General features: G+C 41.6%; 1 protein-coding gene across 1 annotated transcript in view; it reads right to left on the reverse strand.

Moving 5' to 3' along the window:
- Nucleotides 1–417: 417 nt before the first annotated feature.
- Nucleotides 418–19,260, reverse strand: part of nucks1a (nuclear casein kinase and cyclin-dependent kinase substrate 1a) — a 57,835-nt gene continuing 38,992 nt past the window's right edge. The window contains exons 4-8 of the mRNA XM_080461238.1: nt 8,548–8,594; nt 8,309–8,461; nt 5,754–5,903; nt 3,155–3,307; nt 418–1,620 (exon numbers count right to left, since the gene is read on the reverse strand). Of these exons, the coding sequence (XP_080317364.1) occupies nt 1,355–1,620; nt 3,155–3,307; nt 5,754–5,903; nt 8,309–8,461; nt 8,548–8,594 (769 nt within the window). The 3' untranslated portion in view covers nt 418–1,354. The remainder of the gene's footprint in view (nt 1,621–3,154; nt 3,308–5,753; nt 5,904–8,308; nt 8,462–8,547; nt 8,595–19,260) is intronic.

Genomic DNA, 19,260 nt, shown 5'->3' on the forward strand with positions numbered 1-19,260 from the left:
CGCTTCTTTTCAGTCAGAGCGCAGAAGGAAAAATCTGAGCTTCAGGGGAAGTCTTCTCCGCAGCCTGGTTTTTTTCCACTTGTTAGTTCTGGTACTCAACCAGAAGTTGGTACATGGTGTGAGTGAGACCTGCGACACTTTGAGAGTCGCCGAGTTTTGGCGACATGATAAAGAGAGGGAGGGATCGATCGCTGCGTCACTGTCGTGCAATTCGTAAATTGTCGATTTGGTAGTTAAACCGGAAAACACCGAGCTGCCCACGATAAAATATACTGAGTCTCAGTACGGTGGAATTCTGCAATTAAAAACATTTCCACTTGTGCAAGAAGAAAGAAATGGACATGGATACTGACGGTAAACATTAAGCTAACAGAGGCGAGGGGTAGTGTGGGCGGGGTCAAGCAGAACAGATTGGATAGGGTCGATTTTTTTTCTTTAAAATCAAGATACATTTTTATTTCTTTTCTTAAAAAACAAACATTACAAAAAAAATCTGAATAGAGAATTAGAACAATGAACCAACGGGAGAAAAAACATTCATTTTTTTAACTCTCAAAAGAAAAAACAAAAAAGAACACATCTCTTCTTACATTTTCTTAAAAATGAACAGATTTTAGAGGTGCCTGGCACAAGGGACTGGATGCTGAGGGGGGTCACATAGCATGTCGTTAGAAAGCCTCAGAAAAAGAAAAAGAAACCGTTTCACCAAGGCAGTCGAGTGGACGAGGAAGGGCGCAAAAAAACAACAAGACGAGAGGGTCGCCCTGACTAAACGACTAAAACGCGCACGTCTCACTCGGAAATCCCACGTTGCCGCGGTTAATAAAAACATCACTCCGAGAAGTGACAAGCAAACGACCATATGGCTAAAAAACAATAATGTGAAGGGAGCAAAGCAAAAGTAGCGAGGAGGGGATGACAAAGACTGGTGAAATACAGCACTGTGCTCACAGATTCACACCTGCAGCTGGAAAATAAGATGGGAGTGTTCCGTTAGCTCTCGGGACGGATGATCGCAAGGATTTTAACATGACGAGCTGATTAAAGTACGAACTCCATGAGAGCAAGAAGAGCGCAAACAGGAGAGGTGGGAGAGGGGTTTCACAAACAAGCACATCAGAGTCCAAACCGTTGAGCCAGGACACCACAAGGAAAACAAATCAAATGTTAGAAAAACTCTAAACGCAGAACAAAAAAGAAAACATGGGGGGTGGGCAGAGAGAGAGAGAGAGAGAGAGAGAGAGAGAGAGAGAGAGAGAGAGAGAGAGAGAGAGAGAGAGAGAGAGAGAGAGAGAGAGAGAGAGAGAGAGAGAGAGAGACACGAGGTGGGTGGGCTTCAACCGTGTACCATCTTCTAGTCGTCTCCAGAGGGCACCTCCTCTTCCGAGCCATCCTCATCCTCTTCGTCTTCCTCCTCCTCCTCTGCTCCTGCCTCCTTCTTCGTCGTTTTGGGAGTCGGGGAGGTCTCCTTCTTCTCAGCCTCCTCCTCTTCTTCCTCCAGGGGGCTTTCAGGCTCCTCCTCCTCCTCCTCCTCTTCCTCCTCCTCTTTGGGTGAGCTCTTCTCCACGGTCTTGGTGCTGGGACGCCCCTTCCCCTTCCCCTTCATAGGGCTGGGGGTCACTGGGGGGTTAAAAAAGAGGTTCAGGTCTAAACTTATAAAAACAGCTCTCAGGGTGCAACTAGTTGGAAACAACTTTTTGAAAAGCTGCTCCTGGTCTTGCTCACCACTACTGTAGTAACTAGTCATTGTGCACTTGCCCAGTAGCTGACCAATCAGAACAATGCTTTCTCCATGTTGTCATGACTCCCAGTCCAGATTCTCCTGGACTTGGTAGTTTTATTTTGACAGTCACCATAACAATCCAACTTAGTCACCTGTCCACTAGAATGTCCGTGTACTCCCATTGTTAATGTTTAGAGCCCATTGTTCTCTGCTGCATGTGTGTGTGGTTTCATTACTATAACAAACAGCACCAACTAACGACATGCTAACTACATTGTTTTCAGTTTTTGCCATTTTTGTGAAAAAAGACATTGTTCTTAAAAGGCTGCTTTTATAAAAGAAAACATAAAAACAACGTTTTTCCTTTAAACGTTGTTGTGTAAACGGGGTCTAAGATTCCACTCCTTCCTATCCGCTAGATTGTAGATTTTCAAATATAGGATTTGATGCTAATGTAGTTTTACGAGTCAAAAGGGAGTTCTCTTTCATTCTACATCTGGCTATAATCAGTTTGTGTACTTCTAGTTCTCAAAGATCTCAATAGAAAATTCAATAAATCCTGTCAAAGCATCCAGGTCTTATCCAGTTTTCTAATCACCTTTTGGATTCAGGTTTTATGACTGAATTATTGTCCAGTATACACTCACCAGCCACATCATTAGATGACGAGACAAATAAAGTCTTTAATGGATTGAAAAAAGAGGGGCTTCCAGCCAATATATCTTTTTACTCAGGACAATTACAAAAATGGTTTATTGATGATGTTTGTTTGTTGGTTCCGATTCTTTTGTGTTACTAAATGCATTGTTAGAGCGAGTTGGCCTGTGATTGGCTGAGAGTGGAGAAGGGGGCGGGACAGGTGAGTGCGCAGAGACTGCATCCGTGTGTATCCATTTAGAGGAGAACAAAGGAGCGCCCGGTTCTGTTTAATAATAAAGTGGCTTTGCAGACAAGAAAATGGTCCTGCGGGACGCTACAATAGTAACGCACAGTGACTTGGAGAATTAACTTTAATTTGATTATTGGTTTGGAAATAGTAACGCGTTAGATTACTCATTACTGGAAAAAGTGGTCATATGAGAGTAACGTGTCATTAATTAAGGCATTACCGGAATCACTGATGCCGACATCAATATAGACCAAAATATTTCAGAACGTTTTGGGCTCTTTGTGGAATAGATGCCACAAAGACTGAAGAGTGGAGGGGTCCAAGCTGCGGCTGGTGAGGTGTACCTAATGTTTTGGCTGGTGTATCAACGAGAGCGGAGAGAGCTTAGAGTGACAGCTTTTGTTCACCCTCAGATATAACCTGAAATACAGAAAAGAAATGTTCTTTCCTCTAGTTGCAGCTGCATCTTTAATTTGGAGGCTTGGAAGTTTTCAAGTTAAACACTTTTGAGTAGCAGGGGGCAATCTGACGGGACGTCTCACCTGTGGCCTTTAGTCGGGGTTTGGGGCTCTTCTTCTCCTTCTTGTCCGGCCGTCCCCGCCGACTCACCTTCTTGCCTCTCTTCTTGGACTGACCGTAGTCACTGTCATCGTCATCCTCCACCATGAAGTCCTCGTCGCTGCCGGACTCATCAGCTGAAACAGACACCGAACAGGTAAGGAACTTACATAGAGGCGGACCACGTCTGCAGCCTCAGCATTGACGCTACGTCGCCTTCAACAGCCTTAAGCCGCAGTTTCACCCTAAACGCAGTGCCTCCCGCTCCGTCAAGCAGTACGTGACGGAGCGGGAGGCTACGGTACGGCAAAGCGCACCCAGGCCCAACTCTGTCACGTGGTCCCGCCACAGAAATTACAGTTAAAATGTAGGCAGGGTTGTGAAGGACTCTGGGACGCGTCGAGCGAAGAACACGGAAGCGGCCGGCTTTACCCGGCCACAACTCTGTGGTGGTCAGAGTCGTTCTCTGTGACACAGCACAAACATTCTTATTGTGAACAGCAGCATCCAGCTCCCGTTATGGAGAGAAGCATCTGAACCTCGTTGAAAGACCACCATGTTGTGTCACGCGCCGACGTTTCAATAAACCCAGTTAACAAAACAACCAGTGAGTGCAAAGGGCATGTAAACTTTAACTTTTTGTTTTTGCGCTTTGAGCTTGAAAAGTAGGACAAGAACTTTCTTTTTGATGCAGTTCTATGACTATTGACTTCCTAAGCATATCTAGTCATAACTGACCTGCAGGCAGTGTTGTGAACATTGACTTACCAGCTCTTTGTTAGTTAGCTAGTAACTGATTACCTCCATGATTTCAGAGCACCTAAATAGGCAGCCGTTATAACCGAGCGATAAGTGGTTTGGTCGTTTTTCAAAAGTACAATGGGAAATTTAACTGAGTCAAATGAAGGTTATAAAAGTTCTCTTCATTTAAAGATCAATTGAGTCCTCAGCCGATCCTGGAGTGAGAACACACGAGATCAGAGCGATTCCGATGCATCTAAATTCAAATAGTAAAGAAAGACAAATTGACTTTTCACTGTAGTTAAAAGAAACTGTTTAAAATGACAATCTTACAACTGAGCCTTTTTTCTTGAGGAACTTGTTTAAGGTTTGTAAAAATCTGTTTCATCATGTTCTCTTCCCTTGTCTAAGCACTGAAGAATCCTCCAATAGGTTTGAATCTGTAGAAATATTTTATTGAATAGTTCATCCACATTAAACTCCAAGGAATTGATCGCTCAGCATCTCCATCTTTAAAGAAAAATGTGATAAAACATGAAAGGGTTTTTCGTCATTCTGTGGCGGTGAAAACAGTTTCCAAGTGGATACAACAATTTTTGTCTCTGTGTGGACATGATTTAAAATGAAACTTCTAGGATTTATAAGTTATTATGTCTAGGGATGCACTGATCCACATTTTTTCACTTCCAATCCTAATACCTGAATATTTATCTGCCGATACAGATACTATTTCGATACCAGATCTGTTTGCTTTAATATTGTCATTGTTCCTGATTTTACATGAGGTTGTAAAAAACTGCTCTCTACAGGCAAGTATGAAATGTATGCATGTATGTCCCAAAAGGCAACTTGAGGTAAGTATAAGGTCTGAAAAGGAAGCAGCACTAACAGAATATTTTTCGGCACAGACCAGCACTAGCGCAGAACAAACTAACGAGACTATTTTTGTTCAAATTGGCCAATGCTTGGCGTCATGATCTCATCATAAACTTGTTATATTTTAAAAACCAAGAATCAGAATCACTTCATTAATTCCTTAGGAAATTCTTTAGCAAAGCAGCGCAAATGAATTTTTCCAGCACAAACCAGCACTAGGGACTATTTTCACAGTTTTGTGTGTGTGTGTGTGTGTGTGTGTGTGTGTGTGTGTGTGTGTGTGTGTGTGTGTGTGTGTGTGTGTGTGTGTGTGTGTGTGTGTGGCGGGGGGACGACTTCATTGAGGTCTAAATCGCTGCCGGCAGCATAGAGGAGCATGCTTTTCATTGTTTTAATGCCGCTGTCAGTGCTGTTCTCATAGGTGAGCAGGCGTTATAAAACGGTGATGCCTCTCTGTACAACAGTTTTGTAAACATTGCATGTTGCTGTCTTGCTTTGCGGTGTTTCGAGCATCAAATACATCCAAAAATGTCATGAACAGTTGGATAGCCATAGTGCTGCTCAATGCAAACTGTGGACTGGATTTCCTGAACAGAGGCAGGCCTCATTACTCTGTGTCTCGTTGAGACCCGCCTCTGTTCAGGAAACCCATTCCACATTTTGCCGCCAGCGAGCAGAGCAGCTGGCAGGGAATCACTTGTGGAGTAATTTCAACAGACATTAAAGCACAGACGTGGCTCATAGATCAGAAATCTACGCAGGTAAAATCGGAAATTTCCGATCTGTAAATAAAATTGCTATCAGAATCCCACACAGATATCGGATTGAATCCGCTCCATCCCTAAATATGTCATCGCGTTACGGCTTAGTAAACTTAAACCTAGAGTGTTGAACTTTTTACGAGCTGAGTTGTGAGTGATCTTGCAGAGGTTCCAGACATTTCCTGCAGGTGTGTACTGTACGTACGGTCCATGTATGGCTCTTCTGGGTCTTCGTGCTCCTCATCCTCGCTGCCTCCGTCTCCCAGCAAGATCTCTCTCTGTTTGGACACGGCCTTGGAGGCCGCCTGGCGCACTGTACGCTTTCGACTCACTTCCCTGTCGTCATCGCTGTCATCTAAATGAGAAGACGTGCACAGTTATTGCCGACTTTCAGAGATTTGAAACAGTGCCGTGTTGTTCCTGCTGGCAGAGGGATAACTTGAAGGGGTGTGGCCTATTTTAGGTTGCCAAATGATCCGGATGTGGCTGTCATGTGGACAATTGCAGGCTAATTATTCATTTGAGCGTTGATGAGGTAAGAATAGAGGCAGTTATTTTTAATTCTGATAAATCTCAATACTTACTGGCACCAACCAAACGAAACCCCTAATTAAAAACCTTTATTGTTGAATGAAGAAGTTGTTTCGTTCAGACTAAAAGCTGCCTGAGCAGCATGAGTCAGCTGCCACTCAGAGTGTCGCGGTATCGGGAGGAATCGACTCGATCCGTCTCAGTCAGCTTGAGAAACATGGTCAGAGTACGTTAACCTCCGGTTCTGCCGGTTTCCAGTTAGATATCCTCCAGCTGGACTCAAAACATTTAAAAAGACATAGAACAAACCCTCCACCAACAGTGAAACCCTGAGACCTTGTTGACATTTAAACTATTTATTCAACCTTTTAAAGCTCATTAGTCAACACATTACATCTCATCTGATATGTACTGAAGCTGGATTTCACCTGGGTTTACGCTCCAGGCTGTTTTTGTTCAGGCCCAGCTGCCATGCAACCGGAGCTGAGAGTTTGTCAATCTTCTGATCTGATGGATGTTTTGGAATTTTGACCTGCATCTCTGAGAATCCCTTACTGACATTAGAAAGAGTTATAAACCAGCTTTCACACTTAGAGGGCAAAGAAAGTTAAAGAAAGGGAGCTTTTCTTCCTACTGTCGTATCATTTTTTACGATGATGTTAATGTGTGATGACTATAAGTTTACAATGAAGATAGTCGGTGAGGAATTTGATATGAGTGAAGCGTCTTTCTGTTCATCCCGTTTCTGCTGTGAGTTACTCAAGTGCAGCAGCATTGCAAACTAAAACATCCCAAATTTTGGAGCATTTTACACCAAATGTACGAATAAAATGATTTTCAGAGCAGATCTTTGATGTCACATGATCCTACACTCAATGCAGTTGCTTTCTCTGTATATTTCAGCTTCAGCCAGTGATTATCCTGTGACTGTAACAAGAATGTCATCAAATGTTGTCCAGTGAACCAGATTATCCTAATCAGAACAGAACTTTCCAAAGAATGATCCTTTTTTTTACCGTATTACAAAAAGCTGGAGAGATCATTTCTGTGCATTGCTACACCATCATTCACATTAGATTTGCGAGGCCACGAAAGGAATATGAATAAACCGTAACTGACACAAACTTGTGGAGCCGCACCATCCAACAATCAAAAAAGAACAAACCAACACTTTTTTAGATTGAATATGTGTAGAAAATTCTATCAATAATACATGAGGAACTGGGACAGATGGATGTGCAACCCACTGGACTCAAAATCAACACAATTTGTTCGGATTAAGATCGTTCAGACTTTGTACCTTTTACCCTTAAACAATTTCTCCTGTTTGTCTTGTTGAGTGGTTATTGAGGATGGACCTTTTAAAGGACAAGTACAAGTACTAACATTTACTTGCCAATACGAGTACTGATAAGAATACTTTAAAATGCAATCCATCCATCTATCTTCTTGACCACTTATCCATTTCAGGGTTGCGGGGCACTGGAGCCGATCCCAGCCTCGATAGGTTGCCAGTCCATCACATGCCATAAAGCCTAATTCAAACTCCATACGCAAATGACATGGGCTTTGCGTTGCAGCGAACCGCCTCCACACAGCCTCTGTGTCGATGCTACTTCACATCCAACAGTCTTGAAGGTTTCAGTATATGACTATGCTGTGCAGCATAGCATCTACCTATGCAATGCACTATGTGTGGTGTAGACGAGGGACCAAGGTCGCTGTGTGTCACCACACACTCCAGTTCGCTGTTAATGAGTGTATCAGTCAGACTTTAATCACATGTAAGCATCGCTGTTGTGTGACCCCCAAAACTCTTTAGCATGTTTCACGGCTCGGCGTAAAATCCTCCTGATCCACTGAGCAGTCAAACTCCTGAGAAACATTGGGCTAACTCTGCTGGTCCAAACGTCTCTGGTGATGAAGTTGCTGGTGTTGTACGAACTTTCTTTCTCCTCCCCTTAATATTTTGGCAGAATATAATTTACAGCCCGTCTTAATTTTGTCTTTCTGATTAATATTAAAAAATCTCCAAACCGCAGACATTGCTCTTCCTCTGTTGTCTACCTGCTGCTGACAGATGACATCACGTAACACGGGGAGTATGAGTCACGTAATACCCGATACAGGTATTGGTGCATCACTAGTGTGTATGTCTTGTCCTTCATCACTGTCACTTAAAAATGTAAATAAATGGGTGATAGTTAAAAATTTCCAAGTGATAATTACCTGCGGCCCGTTTCCTCTTTGGCCCCCTCTTGCTGGGCTTCTCCACCTTGGCTTTCTTTCCCTTTTTCCCCTTTTTCTCTTCATAGTCGCTACCACCGTCTTCTTCCTCCTCCTCTCCGAAATCATTGTCCTCCTCGTCGCTGCCAAAGTCGTCTGCAGGCGACAGCAAAAACACAACCCAGTGAGTGAGAGCCCGGCGATCCACTAATGCGACTATGTACAAAGGTGGCAGGGCTTACCTGCTGAATCATTTTTGGATTTGGAAAGTTTGTCATCAGAGTCCTCGCTGCAAAAACAAGGATAGGAAATAAATGTCATTACACCATTTGAGATGATTCATTTCAGTCAAACATATTGATCACAAATAATTCAGAATTTCTCACTTTCACACCTTTTCATTGAACTCCGATCAAAGAGTGATTACGTACCATTGAGGACCATCCATACTATTTTCAAATGCAAAAAGCACTCTCAATATGACTAACTCCAAGTGTGAAAACCTGATTACAAGTAGAAGATGCAATGCCAGAACAAGAAAGTGAAACATACCAACAACACCAACGTTCTCAATGTTTAGCAGAAATAATTCAGTCAAGTATTAAATGATTCCGTTCACACATCGCAGGCTTACTCAGGCCAAGGTATTTAATGGCAACATTAGTAAACATCATGAATAACGTATAACAAGGCAAAAGCTAATAAATATTATAAGTAGGCCTGGGCGATTATATGATCGCGATTAATGATTGTGAAACATTTCAGGTCGATTACGGTGATCAGCTGTGACATATTTACTCGATCACAAGTGGTGGAAATGTCCGTGGTTGCAAGACACATATAATCCAGTAGGCGGCGGTAATGCAAAGAAGAAGAAAGTGGCCATGTGCGTGACAATAGCCAATCAGAATTAAACTTTTCCTGCTCCACTTTCGCTTGTAAGTTGCCGGAGTTGTAAACAGAATGAGCGAACGTGGAAATAAACGAGGAGCTGAGAGAAGCGAAACAGATGTCAGCCATGACTTGGACTTATTCTCCGAAGATGAGGCTATTGTTGAGAAGAAAGGTTACTCAAAGTCGGTTGTGTTGTGGTGATTTGGGTATCTCCAAAATGACGTGGATTTGTTGCATTACTTGTATACCTCCAGAAATACTCACGACTGTAAACTAGTGCACTGTTATATTTTTCTACATTTATTGTACTGTTGAGTGAAAATTGTTCTATTTGTTTGAACTGTTTTTTTGCAAAGGCATTTGATTGTTGTTAAAGATTATGCACATTTGCAAGTGGCAATGATGCTTGATTCCATTTTTCCATTGTCCCCGAGGCGGCAATTTGTTTATTTTGGGTCTTGCATACCTGCAAAAATTACCTGGACGGTAACCTAGTTCCTGTTATTTTATATTTTCCTACCTTTGTTATACTGTCGAGTAATTAAAAAAAACCTTTTTTTTTCTATGTTCATGTTATTTAATATGCTTTGTTATTTACTTTGTATGTTAATAAATTGTTGATGTAATCTCTAGTTTCTTTAGTTTTCAGCTTTAAAACTGGCAGTTTGAAAACAAATAAAAAAATCGGGATAATAATCCGGATCGGACGATAGGAAAAAATAAATTGTGATCTTTTTTTTTTTTTGCCATATCGCCCAGCCCTAATTATAACATTAATGTACACAATGTTTGCAATATTGTTGAAGTTACAATTATCTTGGACAAGGGACTCTTTACATCAGTTTGGAATTTTTATTTTTTTCCAGTTTTTTGCTTCTTACTTCCAATACTTTTTATGCCCCCCTCCCCCGTTTTAATAACAATGCATTTTCACTGTTTTAACCACAGGTCATTATACATTAAAACCACTCCATCAGAATCCAACTGTCATGATATCCCACACTCATATCGGCAGACACACTCCCATGGATAAACAGCCAATCAGAACTAAATATCTTAAAAAAACACACTATTGCAAAAAAATGCACTGATCCACGTTTTTTCACTTCCGATCCCGATACCTCTATTTTGATATCTGCCGATACCGATACTATTCCGATACCAGAGCTCTGTTTGCTTTAAAATGATCATTATTGTTGATTTTATATGAGGCTATAATAACCTCCTCTCTACAGGAAAGTATGAAATGTATGAATGTATGCATGTATGCTCCCAAAAGGCAACTAGAGGTTAGTATAAGGTCAAAAAAGGAAACCCATTCAGGAAATCCTTTCCACAGTTTGCAGCCAGCGAGCAGAGCAGCCACCAGAGCAGCCACCAGAGCAGCCAGCAGGGAAATACTTGTGGAGTCATTTCAGCAACAGTGAAGCACAGCCGCTGCTTCAAGGGTTGGAAATCTCTGGAGGTTGGATAAGAAAATTTCCGATCCATGAATTACGTTGGTATCGGAACCCGATATCGCATTGGCCCCATCCCTACATACTATCAGCACACACGCACACAACAAATGAAACACACCAGAACACACAATCACACGCTATTAGCTACACACAGTCTTGAAAGTCAAAGGGCTTAAAATCTACCATATTTTTTATCCTCTCCCCCGATCCTGATGGACACACACACAAACACACACATTGTGTGTGTGTGAGAGTAAATGGCGGTATGACGTTTGTGAGAATAAAAGTTTACTGCAATAGCAATTGCAGACACGGTTGAGTGGTGACAAAGATCTACAGGATGGATTAGAAGATTAAGAAATGTTTTAGCAAAACAAAGGAAATAACAAGGGGGGGGGGGGGTGTGTGATGCAGGTTTTAAAATGCAAAGTCATTGGTAATCTGACCATGACTATTGGTAATTTAATGGAATGTATAATTATTGAAAATGAGGTAGAAAGTTCGAAAGACACGGTAATTGTATTTATAGAAAACCAGGGTTGTGTATTGATCAATTCAAAAACGAGATTTGTGAAATATGATAAAAATTATATCACTATTTTGGTTTGTGGTGACTTCAGCATTGATTTATTAAGAATGAATGATCATATTAAAAAAGCAGTTTGTTAATATTATGTTTAGCTTTAGTTTTCATCTGTTAATTGTAAGATCTAGCAGAATAGCCAAAGATGCTGCAACACTGACAATATTTTTACGAATGTCACGGAGGTGAAAATATTAAGTGGATTATTAGTAACTGATGTAAGTGATCATTTGCCTGTTTTTGCTGTGTTAGAAATGACAAGGGTAAAAGGAGGAACAACGACACAGACCAGTAATTTCATTAGAATAAAATTGACCAGAAGCAATTATGGCATTCAAGCTAGACTTCATAAATCACGATTGGCTGGAAATTTATGTACACGATACTAATCAATCATGTAATGTATTTTTAGATACATTTTTGTTATTTTATGACAGCCATTGCCCATTGAAAGAACTTTGACAAAATCCAAAAGAGAAGGGAAAAACATGGTTCACAGAAGGGTTGAAAAAAAGCTTGGAAAAAAATAGGCTCTATGTGGAATTTATCACACAACGAACAAAGGATATGAAGGACAAGTACAAAAATATAAGAACAAATTGGCATCTATTATGAGATTGCAGAAAAAAGACCATGCTCAATTGCTGTTAAAACATAAAATAAATAAATAAAAGGAACCTGGGCCCTCATCTATAAAACCTTGCGTATGATTCCTACTAAAAATGTACGTGTGCCCAAAAGCTGAAAATGGCGTATGCCCCAAAAAATTGGCACACCTTCACGTACTTTCCTTTTATAGCTCTCAATCCACCTATAAGGTTGTGCAGTTCAAATCCTGACCTCAACATGCCCACCTTCTACCATAAATGGTCAATCCAAAGTGCCTCGTAAATATCTTTGCATCTAATCAGCTGCTGGCATTTGACGCTAAATCCTGACAGAAAAGACAAGGAAAAGGAATTTTACAGAGAGCAAAATAGTCATGGGAGAGGTGAAGATCAGGAATATGATCTTATTTAGTGGTCACAGTAGTGTCTTCACTTATAAAAGAAACAAGTGATCGGCAGCATGTCGTCACCGCTGTAAATAGTGGAGAGCCAGAGAGAGATCAGTGACTCCAGAGTTGGAGAAGAAGTGGTCTGATCTGAAGGTGGAGGTCAGAGGACAGTGACATCATGGAGGCAGCACCTGAGCTGGACACTAAAACAGCCCCAATGGTTGTGACAGCCACCGTGTGTGGCAGAGTGTTGGAGAGGGAAGGAGACATTTTGGTAGAGACCACAGCGGAGAACGATAAAGTTCAGTTTTATCTGTTTATTAAATGCATAAATTAAATATTGGAACTAGGACTTGTAAAAAGGCTCAGTGGACTTTGTGTTTTATCCTCAGTCACTCAAGAGTTGGAAGCAGTGGGTGACCGGTGCGCTCCGCACCAGTGCTTCCAGGGCTCATGGCGGTGCCAGCGCATCCACAGTGCAGCTTAACACACGGCTGTCAACGCGCTATTTATATGCTTATCCTGAAATTAGACTGATTAATATTGACAAGGTGTATAACAATCAATCAGTTCTATCCACCACTCTCTATCATTAGAACATTAAAGTTGGACATATAAACATGGTGCTGCTGATTCAGTAGTAATGTTCCACTAAAGACACATCTTGAACACTGCAGCTTGGATGTTTATGATTACGTGGATCTGTAAGTCTGATATTTGAAGACATTAAATGTATGAGATGAATCTGGCTTCAATTCTCCACCTCACCATCAGCGCTGCCAGTTTTCCCGTCTCCAAAATGTGTGTGTGCAAGTTCCAAAGTTTGCGTACCGGTATGCACATTCTCCCGCAAAGTTTTTATTTTAGATCACAGGTGGCGTACGCATTTTTCAGGACCTGTTTTGTGCGTACGCAACCTTTATAAATGTGGCCCCTGGAGAGTGCTCAATGATATAATAAAAAAATGGAGTGAAAATGACTTTCCAACAAATCATAAATAATAACAATTCAGTTATTGAAAATTCTCAAGAAACTGTGATCATTTTAATGATTTTTTTTTGTATAAATATCAATATGGGTTTAGGAGTAACCGATCAACATCCTTAGCAGTGATGGAATTTGTGGAAAATACACTCACAGGCCACTTTATTAGGTACACCTGTCCAACTGATAGTTAACGCAAATTTCTAATCAGCCAATCACATGGCAGCAACTCAATGCATTTAGGCATGTAGACATGGTCAAGACAATCTACTGCAGTTCAAACCGAGCATCAGAATGGTCAAGAAAGGTGATTTAAGTGACTTTGAACGTGGCATGGTTGTTGGGCTGGTCTGAGTATTTCAGAAACTGCTGATCTACTGGGATTTTCATGCATGGTCCAAAAAAGACAAAATATCCAGTGAGCAGGAGTTCTGTGGGAGCAAATGCCTTGTTGATGCCAGAAGTCAGAGGAGAATGGCCAGATTGGTTCGAGCTGTTAGAAAGGCAACAGTAACTCAAATAACCACTCGTTACAACCGAGGTATGCAGAAGAGCATCTACGAACACACAACACGTAGAACGTTGAGGCGGATGGGCTACAGTAGCAGAAGACCACATCGGGTCAGCTAAGAACAGGAAACTGAGTCTACAATTCACACAGATTCACCAAAATTGGACAATAGAAGATTGGAAAAACGTTGCCTTGTCTGATGAGTCTCGATTTCTGCTGCGACATTCGGATGGTAGGGTCAGAATTTGGCGTCAACAACATGAAAGCATGGATCCATCCTGCTTTGTATCAACGGTTCAGGCTGGTGGTGGTGGTGTAATGGGGTGGGGGATATTTCCTTGGCAAACTTTGGGCCCCTTAGTACCAATTGAGCATCGTGTCAACGCCACAGCCTACCTGAGTATTGTTGCTAACCATGTCCATCCCTTTATGACCACAGCGTACCCATCTTCTGATGGCTACTTCCAGCAGGATAGCGCCATGTCATAAAGCACGAATCATCTCAGACTGGTTTCTTGAACGTGACAATGAGTTCACTATACGCAAATGGCCTCCACAGTCACCAGATCTCAATCCAATAGAGCCCCTTTGGGATGTGGTGGAACGGGAGATTCGCATCATGAATGTGCAGCCGACAAATCTGCAGCAACTGCGTGATGCTATCATGTCAATATGGACCAAACTCTCTGAGGAATGTTTCCAGTGCCTTGTTGAATCTATGCCATGAAGGACTAAGGCAGTTCTGAAGGCAAAAGGGGGTCCAACCCGGTACTAGCAAGGTGTACCTAATAAAGTGGCCGGTGAGTGTATATCTTCAGCAATAGACAAGAAACAATACTCTGAAGCTGTTTTCATTAATCAACGGAAAGCATTCGACACCATTCCTTACTTCTGCAGTAATTGGATCATTATAGCATAAGAAGTATGAAGAAGTTAATTAGACAATAGGCATCACTACATAAAAATTCATAATACACTTAGGGTTGTACCAATCCACATTTTTTCATTTCTGATCCGATCCCGATAACTGAATTTGGATATCTGCCGATACTGATACTTTTTCGATACCAAAGCTCTGTTTGCTTTAATAATTTTATAATTATTGTTGATTTTATATGAGGCGGTAATAAACTCTCTACATGCAAGCATGAAATGTACAAATTTATGCTCCCAAAAGGCAACTTGAGGTAACTATAAGGTCAGAAAAGGAAGCAGTACAACGTATTTTTGTTCAGTTTGGACAGTGTGGGGGTAGGCCTGGGCGACTAACCAAAAATTTACAGATACTAACATTTACGAAAATTACCGACGTCATTTTGCCCATTTCGGTATATTCGGTGTAATATGCCGATATTGGCAAAATATTGTCGGTATTTTTAGACAGCGGCCGGCACTTAAAAGCGTCCCAATCGCATGCCTTGTTTACGATGATGTGGCGTGACAGCGCATGGGCGCTGAGACCATATCTAGTGAGGGCAGACCTGAAGCTTCATGCCAGTCTTGAATCGTGTTGATAGGCCATTTAAAACCAGATTTATGCTGAAAACAAAACGTGATGTTGTCGGCCATGCTCGGTGAGCGGTTGGAGCCGTTAATAACCGGTTTGTTTCATTAAATTGTGCACGATCTATGATCAATCACAGTTTTTATGCATTCTAAAGACGCATTTCCATATCTCTATATGTAGCTCTATGCTCCCCCCTCCCTCGCCAAATCCCATGTGGCCCACAACCGGCCAATCAAAAATTTTTAAATGGCAGGCATTTCAGGAAATCATGTTTTATTTACGGTCTGAGTATTTCCGCCGATATACATTATGAAGCAGATAACGGCTTTAGAAGTGATCGAAGCAACTCCTCTTTGATCGTTCAATTCTTCCATATTTGTAATCAGCGGGCAGAGTCACAGAGCGCAGAGCGCCACATAGCGACTCCCTGTCCTCGAGGCTGGACGTGAAAAGTCCTTTTACACACAAACTATGTAACTTTTTTCATGAGAATTATATAAGATATGCCTTTTTTCATATAACTGTGGTAAAATTCTGTGTTTTCAGGTGCGGTACAGACTAAGCCATGGGTTTACTCCCCCCCGCCCGAGAGAGGCTGCCGTTCGATGCTCGGTGTGTGGGCACAAGACAGCTCCACTGAATAACTGTTTTCAAATAAAAACCTTTTTTTCAAATAAAAACTAGATTGTATATGTCGTTATTCATGGTACAGCTGAGAAATTCTTGTTCATAAATGTCCGGAGCTGTACAGGCAGAGCCACCAACATGAGCCACCGAGCAGTTTGCATTACACAGCCTGCTAATTTGTTCATTTGCTGATCTTGTGAAAAATTCATTTACACACCACATTTGTAACTGTCTAGTTAGAATTCGATTAGATATGCCTTCTTTCATCTTTTATTTCATGTTTGTGTCTGTCAATATAAAAATCTATTCTTTACCTGCTCATATTTTTTTTTTTTTATTTTGCAATTTTAGGTCTAGTATGTCAAAATGAATAAATAATTTTAGAATGAAATAGGTAAGGTTGTGCTGAAAACAATGATACCAAACACTTGAGTTTTAGCAGCTTCAAATAGTGAAATATGAAGGTAAAAGCAAATGTAGTCAAAACGGTGACTTTACACAGTTGTGTATAAATTGTGTTTATTTTGTTATAGTTATATACATTTTTGCATTGGTTTGTGAAATGAACTACTTGAATATGTTTTCTAAGTTGAGAAACTAGTTTGAGAAACATGCTCTTGTCTCCAACAATGGAAAAAATCCCAAAAAATGAATTCCTTTTTTTGTGTGTGTGTGTGTGATTTTATGTCCTGTGTGTTCATCCAGTGTATCAAAATGAAGAAATTGTAGAATCATGTAGGTGAGGTTGTGCTGAAAAAAGGGACACCAAATGTTCAAGATGAACACTTTAAATTGTGAGATATGAACGTAAAATCAACAGGAATAAATAGGTCCAGGGGAGTCATACTATCAATATAACTGAAACATCTCGTGGCCAAACGTTTTTTTTTTGCGCAGGGGGCGCAGTGGAGTAGTTATCGTCCATTTATCGTTATTGGGGTGAACTGCTCAATATATTGTGATACTGAATTGAGGCCATATCGCCCAGCTCTATGTGGGGGTCTGCGTGACGTCATCATCTCATAATAAACTTGTTATATCTTTAAAACCTCAGAATCACTTTATTAATCTCTGGAGAAAGTCTTAAGCAATGCAGCACAAACAGCCATTTTTTTGGCACTAATACAGCACAAACGATTGGGACTATTTTCACAGAGTTTTGCATTGAGTGGGGGACAGCTTCACAGAGGTCTGAATCGCCTGCTCACAGCATGGAGGACCCGCTTTTCATTGCTTTGATGTCGCTGTCAGTGCTGTTCTCCTCGGTGAGCTGGTATATTAAAACGGTGACGCCTGGCTGCAGAGAGGCCGCTTCACTGTACAACGGCTTTGCAAACATTGCATGTTTCAGCAGACAATAAAGCACAGACGTGGCTCATGGATCGGAAATTTTTTGGTATCGGAACCCGATACGGATATGGGATCGGATCGGCACAGTGGCCTCCATAATCCTTAAATGGAAGAATTTTGGGACGACCAGAACTCTTCCGAGACCTGGCCATCCAGCCAAACTGAGCAATCGTGGGAGAAGAGCCTTGGTGAGCAAGGTAAAGAAGAACCCAAAAATCACTGTGGCTGAGCTCCAGGGAGATGGAAGAAACTTCTACAAAGTCAACCATCACTGCAGCCCTCTACCAGTCGGGGCTTTATGGCAGAGTGGTCCGACGGAAGCCTCTCCTCAGTGCAAGACATATGAAAGCCTGCATAGAGTTAACCAAAAAACCCATGAAGGACTCCCAGACTATGAAAAATAAGATTCTCTGGTCTGATGAGACCAAGATTGATCTTTTTGGCATTAATTCTAAGCGGTATGTGTGGAAAAAACCAGGCACTGCTCATCACCTGCCCAATACAATCCCAAAAGTGAAATATGGTGGTGGCAGCATCATGCTATGGGGGTGTTTTTCAGCTGCAGGGACAGGCAACTGGTTGCAATTGAAGGAAAGATAAATACGGCCAAGTACAGAGATATCCTCGAAGAAAACCTCTTCCAGAGTGCTCAGGACCTCAGACTAGGCCGAAGACAACAAGACAATGACCCCACAGCTAAAATAACAAAGGAGTGGTTTCGGAACAACTCTGTGACCATTCTTGACTCGCCCAGCCAGAGCCCTGACCTAAACCCAATTGAGCATCTCTGGAGAGACCTGAAAATGGCTGTCCACCAATGTTCACCATCCAACCAGACAGAAATGGAGAGGATCTGCAAAGAAGAATGGCAGAGGATCCCAAAATCCAGGTGTGAAGCACTTGTTGCATCATTCCCAAGAAGACTCATGGCTGTACTAGCTCAAAAGGGTGCTTCTACTCAAAACTGAGCAAAGGCCAAACTGACCATGTGATATTTCAGTTTTTCTTTTTTAATAAATTTGCAAAACTTTCTACATTTCTGTTTTTTTCCTGTCAAGATGGGGTACTGAATTTATTAATGAGAAATAAAATGAACTTTTTTGATTTTAGTAAATGGCTGCAATGAAACAAAGTGTGAAAAATTTAAAGGGGTCTGAATACTTTCCGTACCCACTGTATATGTGAGCTGAGCCGTCAATGTGGGCAACCCAATTGTCCCATTTTAAGTTGTATGTGTCAACTTTATTCATGAGCCTGAAAGTTAGGTTTTCCAGTGCTGCCTGATGATCGATTAGACGGAACCACTGGTTATACTGAGGGGGCTCTGGGTGTCTTCCAGTCACACATAATTACTTTGCGCCCCAGCATAGCCACTGTTTGAATCCACTCTGCCTCTGAAGGGTTGATATCTTATAGGAGTGAAGGAGTAGGGAAGTTTGTATCTCTGGATACGATCAATCTGGGAGCTAATTCCCACCAAGAATTCTTTTATCTTAGGGCAGTCCCATAGCATATGCATAAGGGTGCCCCCTCCCACCTGGCATTTCCAACATAAAGGGCTGTCGCTTAGTTTAACTTTAAATAGTTTTAATGAGTCTCGTTTTCCGGTCTCTGGACATTTTTTTAAAGTTTCTCAGCAGCCGGCTCCACCACTCCTCCGTAAAGGCTGTGGACAGGTCAGACACCCACACAAGTTTGAGGGCAGAAGAAAAGTTATCAAAGCAGCGTAGGAGCATAGGGTAGTAGTGAAATAATTCATGTCCCAACCCGAATACCTTGAGTATCTGTCAGGATGTCTACAGTGGGAGGTGTTGTGGAGGGGGATCCAAATATTTGAACGAGGAGATGTCCAATTTGCAGATAACACCAGTACTGATGTACTGAACTCATTTAAATTACTGAAAGACGTGATAGTTCCACCCTTGTACAAATCACCTCATCCCGATTCCATGGTCACAATATCCAGAAAACAGGTGAGTGCCCTATACACAACTAGTGGTTTTGCTAAATGGAGGCCAAGAGAAGACTGTGGCAGTCCAATT

Source organism: Lipophrys pholis (assembly GCF_963383615.2).
Source record: "Lipophrys pholis genome assembly, chromosome: 4".
NCBI classification, from domain to species: domain Eukaryota; kingdom Metazoa; phylum Chordata; class Actinopteri; order Blenniiformes; family Blenniidae; genus Lipophrys; species Lipophrys pholis.